At 42.9% G+C, this 12,021-nt stretch overlaps 1 protein-coding gene across 1 annotated transcript in view; it reads left to right on the top strand.

The window, feature by feature from the left end:
* col7a1 (collagen, type VII, alpha 1) overlaps positions 1-11,056 on the top strand; it is a 58,930-nt gene extending 47,874 nt beyond the window's left edge. The window contains exons 105-118 of the mRNA XM_076742175.1: positions 34-114; positions 1,474-1,527; positions 1,844-1,897; positions 2,007-2,069; positions 2,148-2,210; positions 2,359-2,475; positions 3,598-3,675; positions 4,675-4,728; positions 4,919-4,967; positions 6,450-6,533; positions 6,860-6,985; positions 8,022-8,195; positions 8,592-8,774; positions 8,881-11,056. Of these exons, the coding sequence (XP_076598290.1) occupies positions 34-114; positions 1,474-1,527; positions 1,844-1,897; positions 2,007-2,069; positions 2,148-2,210; positions 2,359-2,475; positions 3,598-3,675; positions 4,675-4,728; positions 4,919-4,967; positions 6,450-6,533; positions 6,860-6,985; positions 8,022-8,195; positions 8,592-8,774; positions 8,881-8,909 (1,209 nt within the window). The 3' untranslated portion in view covers positions 8,910-11,056. The remainder of the gene's footprint in view (positions 1-33; positions 115-1,473; positions 1,528-1,843; positions 1,898-2,006; positions 2,070-2,147; positions 2,211-2,358; positions 2,476-3,597; positions 3,676-4,674; positions 4,729-4,918; positions 4,968-6,449; positions 6,534-6,859; positions 6,986-8,021; positions 8,196-8,591; positions 8,775-8,880) is intronic.
* Positions 11,057-12,021: the final 965 nt, after the last annotated feature.

Below are 12,021 nucleotides of genomic sequence, written 5' to 3'. Positions count from 1 at the left end.
AGAACGAGGGATGATTTCTCTCTTGTCTTCCAGGGTTTACCAGGAAAAGATGGGCTGCTGGGCCGTAAGGGGGATAAGGGAGAGATTGGTATCCTTGGAATGAGAGGAATCAAGGTATTTTCAGTGTGCTTGAAGTGTTTGTTCATTCTACGTGGTTTCAACCTTGTAGCGTCTCTCCTGAGTCGGAGATGGTGGCTACAAATCGATATTAGCATAACATTGATATGATTACAGAGGATTCATGCAAATTGGGTCAAAAATATCCATGTGGATTATTTGCTTTCACCCTAACATTATGATGATTAATACCTGAAAACGAAACTTTTGCTCTGCCCGATGGACTTAATTTCCATTTTCTTTCACTTAATCCATTCATTTGAATTCTCTTTGAAGCAGCAAACTAATCAAAGATGTGAGCAACAATTCAGAGGTGTGGAGGCAGTCTAGGTGTGTTACGTTTATTATTATAACCTTTATTTAATCAGGTAATCACTGAGGTAATAATCATTGAGTGCAGCGGGAAGAAATAAGTACAGAGAGCAGACACACGCACACACACACAAGTGTATACCTACAATCAGCATCAGAAGCAATCAGACATCTCTGAAAAGGTCCAAAGTTTAAAATCGCTCAGTGTTCAAAGTTTTAAAGGAATGATTCAACATTTTGGGAAATAGGCTTATTTGCTGTTTGCTAAGAGTTCGATGAGGAAACTGCGCTCATGTCTGTTTGGTAGATGTGTAGCTGAGGCATGCAGCCAGTTATCTTAGCGTAAAACTCACTAAATATTACATTTTTATGATAAGTATAATAACAAGTCACTGTTTTACAGGAGATCATGTAAAACAAAGCATAAAACTAAATAAAGACTATTTGCTGTTTTATGGGGATTATGTGCCAGACTACTTCTTGGCCTCGACCACTAACTTGAGACTTTCTTCCTGGCCAAGAAATAGTCTGGCACATAGTCCCCATAAAACACCGAATCGTCTTTATTTAGTTCTATGCTTTAGTCTCTGTACAGAGTAAACAAACAAGATATAACGTGTTAATTTGTTAGATTTAGAGGGGCAGATCGTGTTACCTGTACACAGTGCCAGCAGTCTGTGAGCTGAGTTGAAATACTGGACACAGGGAGATCCAGCTAGCCTGGCAACATGAGCCCCTCTGAGTCCTTTGCAGCTGTATTGCCACTTACCTTGCTTTTACTGGCCATTGTTGTCTGAACACCCGTTATCAGGAAAATTATAGCATCCAGTTTTGCGTCATGTCCATTGGTGACTGGAATTTGCTGCACAACGTGGTCAATGCTGTCCACTGTGTGCACAGGAAATTCTCCTGTACAGTGAGTCAGCCTGAGTGGCAGGTCAGAGGACTGTCTATGTAAAGATGGACTCTCTGTCTGCCTGGTCTGGACGATTTGGTCCCTTTATGGCTCACAAAACTGTCAGTGATGAAGTTATTTGTTTCCAGGGTGACCGAGGACCCAAGGGGGCTTGTGGAGGCGATGGACCCAAAGGAGAGAAGGTGGGATTGAGACAGACAGACCAAGTGTGGTTTGATAGGAGGAGGAGGAGGAGGAGAGGAAATAACCATGAATGAAGAAAATGTGTCAAGATAATTTCATACCCGATGGGATTTTTGCTCTTGGGCTTCTTATTCTGTCCAAATAATGAGGAAATAAATGGAAGTATGTTAACGTTTCACTGCTGGCTGGTGGCGTGTGAGGCTGATGAATAAAACAATAGACAGTGTATCCCTCTCTTGTGATTATACGTTAAACTTAAATAATGTTAAATGAGTCAGAAATGAATGAGTCATGCACCGTGTGGTTTGTGTTCAGGGGGACGCTGGTGTTCATGGACGATCAGGCCTACCAGGAAGAAAAGGTGAACAGGTATGACTCATATCTGTAGTAGAAGAACAGGCGTCCTGTTGTGTAGTATATGCGTCTGCATGCTTCTTTAGTATCAGGCGTCCGCAGTCATGCTCTCTGTGTATTCCAGGGGGAGCTTGGACCCTCTGGGGCCCCAGGGACCCCCGGAAAAGAGGGACTAGTCGGCCCCAAGGTATGTGCTGTATAGTTGGTCTTTGTACAAAAACTCTGTCCAAATGCAAAGTTTAACCACTCTTCTTCGTGTGTGTAGGGAGATCGTGGTTTTGACGGGCTTGCAGGACCCAAAGGGGCTCAGGGAGAGAAAGGTGAAAGGGTAAGTTTGTAACTTCTGCAGTATAGTGAGTACACAGAAAAGTTAGAGTAGCCTATTAATAACTGCACTGAGGCTACATGATGTACCTGATCTCCATATCATCTATGTACCATCACAACTGCCTGAGATGTTTCTGTGCTTCATGCAGGGTCCGCCAGGGGTACCTGGTCCCCCTGGTCCCAGAGGGGTGGATGGGATCCCAGGCCTGACCGGCCCTCAGGGACCAGCTGGTGCTAAAGGCCCAGAGGGTCTCCAGGGACAAAAGGTGACTATCCTTAGTTTGGCTTGATGATTGTACACGCTGCTCACATGTTTTATCTGTGGAGTCAGAGGTCTGTTACAGAGAAGATAATACGTATGATGACGTTTCAACAATCCCTTGTTTACACCAGCGAACGGGTACACGTCTGTCGTAGCCATGTGCAGATTCGATGGTGATCTAGCAAAGAACAATCTGGTAAAATGGAAGCAAGAATGGACAAAAATGTCAATTATGCCTCTGAGTGCACAAAATAGCAGCGCTCAGATGTGTCTGAATGGTGAGGTGGCAACAAACATCAAACTTTTGTTTTTGACAGTTCTGACATTAAAAGTATGATGTATAAAAAGAATACAGTCTTTCTGTATTCCTCCTTAATTTGCTCAGCTCTTTCTTCTCCACCTGACTGGTAGTTTTGTTTGATTGCCGCGCAGTGCTTCGTGCTGACTGGGAGTTTGATGGGTCGTGTGTCTGACTGGCTTGTCTGCCGCATTATCAAGTAAATGAAGAAAGCTGGTGACAGCAGAGCAGAGCCCTATCTATCTGTCTGTCTGTCTGATGGATGCAGCTTTTATTCAAACTGAGACGCTCTCTTGAGTCAACCTAGTTGCATTCATTTCCTAAACAAATATTTTGCTGTGGTGCAGCCTGAAAGGAAGGCTGAGCATGTGATCTGCTGTTCAGATAGAAGAAGACAAAAACTGTAAAGCCACACTGACTTGATATACAAAATGTAAGAGGAATTCTGTCCAAGAATATAAAAGAAATGGTGACATTTACAGCTCATTAGTGTGTGAATGTACTCATGCATTCATGCAGATATGTTATAAGGTGTGTGTGCCTTAGTTGCAGTGCGGATATGAGACCATATGCACAACACCTGCATTCTGACAGTATGAAAGTTGTTTTGTCTCCAGCCTTGATGTCACTTCAGCACAATACACAGCAGAAAGGAAAACATGCCAGTGGACATTTGATACAGAGTGCAATATAAACTGCTGCCTCTCTTCCACCTGTCCAGGGATTGTATATGCAGAGGCCTGTAATTTACAGCTGTAATCTTAAGTTTTATAGTGCATCTGTTCACTGCAGACAGTATGTTCTCATGTTGTTTTGCCTGTTTATTAGGGAGAGAGAGGTCCAGTTGGTCCCGCCACAGTGGGCCCACGCGGTATCCCAGGGATCCCAGGGGAGCGAGGAGAATCGGTAAGCGTCACACTAAGTGTCCTCGTTGTTTTCTCGACAGCCATCTTTGATGGGAAGCTTCTTGCTGGAGTCAGAGAAATTACTGGGGCCCGTATCAAAAACTTCTGAAGCTCTTAAGACAGCTACAAGCAGTTTCTAAGTGGTTATGAAACAGTCTCAGTTTAATCCTGATGCCTCTATATGACCTACATGAGCCAGCCAGACCATCAGCCAGACTGTTTCCATAGAGGACTGTCACTACGTCCAATTCCCCACCAAAACAAAATGAAGAACCTATGTCTACATTTTCCCAGGCAGTTTCACAGTGAACAGTACATTAGTCAGTTAAAAGGAAGCAGGAGGAGGTTTTTCTTTAGAGAATTGTAGTTTTGATGTTATATTTTGTGCTAATGGCTGAAACTGATAGATCCGTTACCTCATCACTATGCATCCTGCAAACAGCTGTTTGAAAAAGAACAATTAGCATAAAAATAAGTTGGGACTTTCTTACATTTGCTTCCAAAACAAATACATGCATTAACCAGATCAAGATCGTTATGACACAAGGCGGAGGTGCTCACGGGAAATGCAGTCTTCGTTATGGGGAACACTCCTGCTTTTGTCCACAGGGGCCCTCAATATCAACACAAAAAGAAAGTTCCTTGTAGCTGCTTCAACATCACACAGAGCCTAGTTACTTTGAACATTCATTGTGAGCTCCTCAGTGACAGACTTAATTGCAGTGGACCAAAAACTGCTTATTTAAAATGACAGCCACATATTATTAAAGCTTTCTTAGCTTAGAATTAGTAATAATATCCATGTGATTTAATAAGTTAAATCACATGAAAACAGTACAGTACACTGTTTTCATCTATCTGTAAAAGTCACTATTGATTTCACCTTTCACTTTGACTTTGCATTTAGTTCATGCGCTGCACCTGGCCTCAGTCTAATGAATTAATGTGCTGCAAGCCTCTCTGTGGGTCGTGTGTGTCCTAATACCTGTCCATGTTGCAGGGAGAGATGGGCCCAGATGGAGCCAAGGGAGACAGAGGAGAGCCGGGCATGACGGTCAGTGCCTGAGCCTTACCGCAGGGCTCAGTCTGAAGATGCTGACACCAAACAGCGCACACTCACACACACACACACACACACACACACACACACAAACACACTCGCACACACTTGTTTGATGGAGTTGATATTAGGGTCGTGTTTGTAAGTGTGTTTTGCTCTGTTCCCCCCTTGATTTTGAATTCAGGAGGATGAAGTCAGAGAGTACGTTCGCTCCGAGATGAGTCAGCACTGTGGTGAGTCTTTTATGCAGCTTGCATTGCTAATTTATAACAGAGTTGTCCCCAAGTTGAACTTCAGATGGTAATCACAGCACATGAGTCACAGCCTCAGCGAAACTCTCTGACAGTATGATAGAAAAGAAGCTGCAGCCATGCCATGACTCTTTAAACTGACCTTTATTATTCCTTCTCTTTCTGCTTCCTTCCTGTCCATCTGTCTGATCCTCAGCGTGTGGAGGTGAGTGAGCCATTCAGCTGCAGCAGAAGAGAGACGGGCGGACAGAAGGGCTGTGATGTAGCATGAGTCACAGCAGTACGCTTTACCACATATGCTGCTGCAGTCTGTAGTGCAAGCAGTCCGTCTCATATGTTATATACATTTTTAATATGCTTCAGTGCCTTTGCCCTCGTTTAGCATTTTTGTGCTAGTGAAAATGAGGGAAATGCATGATCATTCAAGCTCATGCACACAAAAAACACAGCCTGGTTCTCTGTTTGGGAGCATTTGTTTGAACAACGTAAGAAAATGTGCTGATTGTCCAGGTTCTTCCAGAGATAAATCTGATAGAATAACATTGAAAATTTGCCTGAAATATGTTCTACTGTCCAGAGATGTTTTGCAATGATCTTTATTAATTTTTAATTTTTAGTCTTAAGTGCCTTTTATAAATATCTTAGATATTTAATTGAGCTTTATAATAAACTTCTCTGCCTATGCTCTGACCATAGCAATAGCCATTTCTAATATTGTGTATTATATAAACATGCTAGACATACAACAACATACTTTGTCCAATCAGTAAATCCGACCTCAGTGTATTCACAGTGAAAAGGGATAACATGAAATATTTAAAAGTAAATGAACCAAAAGAAAATTATCAAAATCATCAACTTTCCCAAAGTTTTTGCTAATGGTTGTTGTCTGAGCTGTCAATCAATGCAAGGCTTCATCAGTGTTGTGAAGCAGCAGCATGAGATGAGCGATGGAGAGGCAGGCTGTTAATAAATATGCAGTGTTGCTGAGAAGGAGGTCAAAACAAACATTTTGCTCATGTTTCATTTATTTCTCATTATCTAAGAGGCGTTTGTGTGCTTCATAATGATCAAGTCAGTGATGTTTCGATCGGTCTTTAGCTGAATCGATTGACTCGTGTCAGAAAATGTTTGACCCGAGTGCGACACAAGTCCATATCGCAGCGACTTGAGTCCTTAAAGGATTACAACCAGTTTTTGGAAGTTTGCCCTATGTTGAACAGCGTCGCAAAAACTTTGTAAATCCTTTTAGCTGGTGTGTGTGTGTGCATTGGACCGGTGGGATGATTTGTGTGGTGCTCTCGGGGTTGTTGTTGGCTCATGTGTCTGAATGTTCCCTCTCTGGCCCCCTTTTTCTCCCTCCTGTGTAACACTCACCTGGTCCCCCTCGCTCCCTGAATCCTGCCTCTGCTCCCTCGGTGTCCTCGTTTGCTCCTCTTTCTCCTGTCTGGTTCTCTCTCTCAGGTTCAGGCCCAGACACTCGGCCCCAGCCCCCGGTCAGGGCTCGGCCTGCACCAGAGCAACAGCTGGCCCTGAAGGGTGAGGAGGGTGAGTGTGTCCGTCCACGGCTCTGCCTGTCGGCCTCCATCTGTCAGTCTGTCTCTCTGCGTGTCTGTCCCTAACAACAGGTTTATCTTGGTGCTGTTGCGTCTGGAGACTTCTGAACACTGGGTGGTTTTCTCATCAAGAAAACAGAGGACTCCATTGGTGTTTTCGTCCGACATAACGTACTTTTTGTCCCTGAGCATTTCCAGACGAATACAAATGTTAGGCCAGAGGCTCTGTTTAGCTGACTGTGCTGAGCCTCCCCTCTGTCTGAAGCTTGGAGGTAAGTGAAGGATCTTCTGACCTGTGTGGCGTTGCTCTTCTCTCAGGCCGGGAGCTGCATGTGGTGATGAACACCAATGACCCAGACTACGAGCACATCTACTCCATTGAGTCCTACGACGACCCCATGGACGAGCTGCTCTACTTCACTCCCTCTGCCAACCAGAGCGATGGTACAGTCTTTCGCTGGGGTCCAAAGCTACGTGACCACCCACCAAGCAGTTCTGAAGAAGAATATGTGCAGCTTCAGGCCTGACTAATGTCTCGAATGCATTTCTCTCCCAGTGAAACAGTTGCAAAACTGACTTTTGGAGGAAGTCTTTATACCTCTGCGTCCATGTTGACTTGATAGCGGTTTTCCTCTTTTTTGCCTTTTTGGCTACATTTCGTTGCACCGCCAACAGTAGATCAGCAGAATAAAGTGAAACCATCAGCAGGACTGTGTATCACCATGCCCATGTGTGCGTACATCCTTGTGCACATAGACACAAGAGAGGAGACTCAGAAGAACTGGGAAGCCACCCATGCAAGCATTTCTCCATAACAGGAGTGGTCAAAAACTCCTTTTTAACTTTGGGATGGGTATCTACAGTACGTCTCACCTCCAGCAGCCTTTCTCCAACTTCAAGCTTGTGTCACCCTCAGTGTTGCTCCCATATGTTGCTCAGTCTGGGTTTCCCAAGTCTCAGCAGTGAAGGTGCTGATTAAAATGTTACAGTGAGCAAAGATATGAGAATAAGAACCAAGTTGTCAAATACTTGGATTCCCCATGAATTAGATTATGGTAGTCATCTAACAATGACCCCGACATTAACCAGATTCGCTTACATACTGCAAACTTATGTGACAAACCGAAGATGGCGTTTTGAATTTGTGCTCATGTAACATAATTCAGTTTATTCAATCAGCACATAATCCAATTTGTGCCATGAGGAGTGCGTCCCATATTATGTATGCGTTCCACTTAGTGCTCAGTTCGTGATAGTATGAGACTGTGTTGGCCTCGCATATTTCCTCACACAGCCTGCTACAAGCTCACACCACCCCGAGCCCGTGACCTTTCATGTAGATCACCCTGTCATCACATTAACATATTTTTTCTTTTCCGTGTATTCTGAATGTGTTCACGCTGTCTTTGCCATGTGTCCGTCCGTGTGCGCGCCTGTGCGTTTATGCGTGCATGTTTTGTGTTTCTGTGTGTGTTGACAGGTGAGGCTGTCACAGATGAAACTGACCAAACAGTCAAAGTTGAACCAAACAAATCAGCCAGTGTTGGCGTTAGGAAAGCAGCAACAGTTGCTGCTCAGAAAGCAGTCAAAGTTACGCCTCTGAAAGCAGTCAAGTCCAAATCAGTCAGGTCCAAGAGGAGAGTCAAAGGGGAAGGTAAACCAGCTCATGTGCTGTCCTGTAATGGCATTTATTAAAGGCTGATTCGGCCTGCCTGGTGTTTGGCCCTCTCTGCATGTCTCAGGCCGCATTGGCTGTTTTGCTGTTGGCTTAAAGGCATATATGCATCTAGTGAAATAAAACACAAAAACAAAGAATAATATGCCAGTGCTAATGAGTTACTCTGCATCTAGAAAACTTGTAAAATAATGGAGCAGTTGGGTTTTGATTGAGTTTTGAGCTCAGTGGTCATGAATGCTTGTTCCCTGTTGCCCTGTATTGCTGTTCTGCATCTGCTGTTTTTTGCTTGGCCTGCCTTATCCTCACTCTGCATTTGCTTTCTTTGTGCCTATGCATGTACACTCCTCACGTGTGTGTGTGTGTGTTGTGCAGCTCCAGCAGACCCGTGCCTGCTGCCCATGGATGAGGGGAGCTGTGGACGATACACTCTGCGCTGGTACTTTAACAGTCAGGTTCAGGCTTGCAGGCCCTTCATCTACAGCGGCTGTGAAGGAAACGACAACCGCTTCCTTCACCTGGAGGACTGTGAGCAGGTCTGCCTTGGAGAGGACGAAGGTATACACACACACACACACACACACACACACACACACACACACACACTCTCTCTCTATGTTATGACATTGAATGTATGTGGACTAACAGCTGATCTGCTATTCAGGTCCTCCTCCCTTGAAGACAGCGCGATGATTGTGGCCAAATCCTCCTCAGCCGCAGGAATGTTAGCCCTTTATTGCTTTTATAGATTGTTATTTTGTTAAATGTCCATGGTTAAGATTTGTTTTTGTTTATTTATTGCTTCTGTAAACCCAACCAAACTTTACCCTGTGGTTGAGAGGGGATACCAGCATGCCTCCGTGCTTTATGTTCTCCAAACACGGCAAAATGGTGTTTATCTGGTCAAAAAACTCATTTTAATGTTTGCACTCGGAGGAAGAGTGTCTTTATGTTGGTTTTTTTTTTTTGGACAACTCAGCTTAACTTTACCACAGTATTGAGGTATGTCACTACTTTGATCCATTTCCTCATGCACACACAGAATTACATGACTGACCTTACAGGCGAATGCAATAATCCTTAAGTAAATATCAATATGATGAAGCTCATGATGTTTCATTAATTTGATGTTGTGCAGTCATTATGTGTGTTTACATGGAGCCTATTGCTTCACTGATTACTGGGCCGAGGAAACTGAAAGAAATGGCCTTCTGTTTGGAAGCGATGGTTAAATTTTTCACAATAGATGAAGATTTTGAAAAATAAGTACGCTTTCTGACCCGCCTCAGCAAATCCAAGGATGTTCCCTTGGAAAGATGCACTTTTCTGCCTTCAATTATTTGCTATTCACAAGCAGTTTGCTCCACTTTTTCGAAACGTACATGTTGTTCAGTTCAAATCCATTCTATTTCTATAGCCCAGTATTACAGATCACTATTTGCCTCAAGAGGCTTGAAGAGCTTAAATTTTTTTGAGTAAAAAAAAAAAAAAAAATGAATAATGCTTCGTTACAGATCCACAGCAGTAAACCAAGGACTGTACAAACAATGGAGGCCTGTTTCTACCTCGGTGCTTCTTGTTGCCTTAAAAAAAACAATCACAAATAAAAATGGGGAACACTAATGAAAAGACCTCTTTTAAAGCTGGAACATCCTGCTGCTTGCTTTTCAACTCACTATGACTCACTTGTGTTGCAGCCTTTGTGATCAGGATTTACAGTATTTGTACAGTTTGAAGTATAAAACGCATCACAAGTAAAAACATGAAAGCTGCATTAGCGACAGGAAACCAAGCAGACCGTCAGCAACACAACAGGAGAGCACGAACTGCACAATTTATGAACTTCACATAACTGGTAGTTACTGTAAGGATGCTGCATTTTTAAGGTGTTAATTCTTTTGCTCAGTGCTCGTGTGTACAGACTGTTCATACGACTATTGTCCGTCTTGTAAATGAGCATTTGAAAGTCTTGTTTTGTCACGTGGATAAAGTAACAGTATTTTAGGTTTGTATTTCAGCTTTGACTATGAGAAATCAGGTCTTATGGTATGGCATATGGCTGTAAGTACTGTAGTATTTACTGTAGCAGCCTCTAAGGTGTTGTGGAGAAGACGAAATACATGCTCACAAATCAGAGCTTCAATTCTAAACAGAACGCTGCATTATGAATGCTGAGGTCATCCAAAAGAATCAGTGCAAACTGTTAAATGTATGAACAGATTTCTACAAATCACAGCCTTAATCTTTACTCCCTCTCTTAAAAACTTAATCAGAAGAACAATGATTCAAGAACAACATAGACCAAAGGCAGACAGACGACTAACTTCAGCCCTTAACAATTCACACAACAGAGTTTTATCTGACTTTTTATCAAAGAAGCAGCTGCTTTTTTCATCCTGGTTGTAATGAATTTAACCAGGAGATCTGATCCCCATCCAAGCCTTGAAGTGTCACCTGTGACCGCGTGTGGACTCTTACCTCCAGAACCCCCGATGCCTGAAATATCTGCTCACACTTCTCAACATGAAAACTATATAAGCACAAATATATTGGGTTACTATTATGGATATAGTTTTATCGTTTGTATTAAATATGAAGAATCAAGCACAATATTCTGCCAATATTTTGTACATAATGTTTTATATTGTTTGGGGAAATTTGTGTTTCTGATCACGACTGCATGTTTACCTGCCAGAGAAAACGGTGCTATTTTTCAAGGTATTTTTATACTGTGTATTGAAGACGGAAGCGTTTTGTTGTTATGTGGTACAAACCTGTTTCTGTAGTATTATGGAACATTTTTATAAGCATTTCTAATAAACCAAATGTTTCAGTAAAGACGTTTGATGCATTCTCTGATTATTTCTAGGTAGGCACACATGAAACGTCTGTTTTGACAACTAAAATATAATTATAAGGTCTCGATGTGTGTCTGTGTGCACAGGAACGGAATATTTTCAATCATAGTAATTTCCTCCGTCATTTTTCAGAGGAGGGGTTGATGGAGATTAGGAGATAAGGCATGAAGTGTGTATGCACGTGTGAGTGTGACTGATTTAGATGTTCTAATTTCATCAGCAGATTTTCTTAATGAGAGGATTTTCTGCTTGTTGGCCACGACTCCTCCTCCCTTGGTTTTTCCATGCTCTCTGCCCTCGGTTGATTTCCCCTGGTGGAGTGCACATGCGCTTCATCACACCTCAGCAGGCCTCGCACAGCTTCGTCGTCACCTCGCCTTCTTCCTTTACCTGACTTCGTTTTAGAAGTTATCTCAGTCAGCACCTTATCATGTAGGCCGTAGGCTTGCACATGTTTGGCAGTGGCTGTGTGACAGCTTTAACAAATGATGCACGCTGTGGCACGGACGGTGACTGACAGTGACAGTGACTGACGGATTGTGGATGCAAAGATAAATATGCAGAAAAGACTTCAAATTGCTCAGGTGATGGACAAAGACTGTACTCACTGCGGCAGTGTCACTCTAAATTACCACCATCTAGACTACTGAATTTTTATGTGATGAATAATGTTTGCCTTTAGCAGACGACTGGCATTGTTTTATGTTCACGTTTTCAGTACTGACTTTGGTAAAATGAACAAAATCAGTTTTCCTGTTAGCTTCTCAAAGCTACAAATTCAGCTCAGAGGTTTTCAGACCGTGGAGAAATAAATGATTAATATACACACATACAAAGTGCAAAATACACCACATGGCCACAAGTGTGCGGACACGCTAACATCACACCCTTATGTCATCGCTGATCATCTCATTCAAATTTATAAGCTGCTATAACAGCCTGCAGCT

This window comes from Chaetodon auriga, chromosome 2 (genome assembly GCF_051107435.1).
Source record: "Chaetodon auriga isolate fChaAug3 chromosome 2, fChaAug3.hap1, whole genome shotgun sequence".
NCBI lineage: Eukaryota > Metazoa > Chordata > Actinopteri > Chaetodontiformes > Chaetodontidae > Chaetodon > Chaetodon auriga.
Note: the sequence above shows the minus strand (reverse complement) of the source record. Positions and strands in the feature narration are given on the sequence as shown.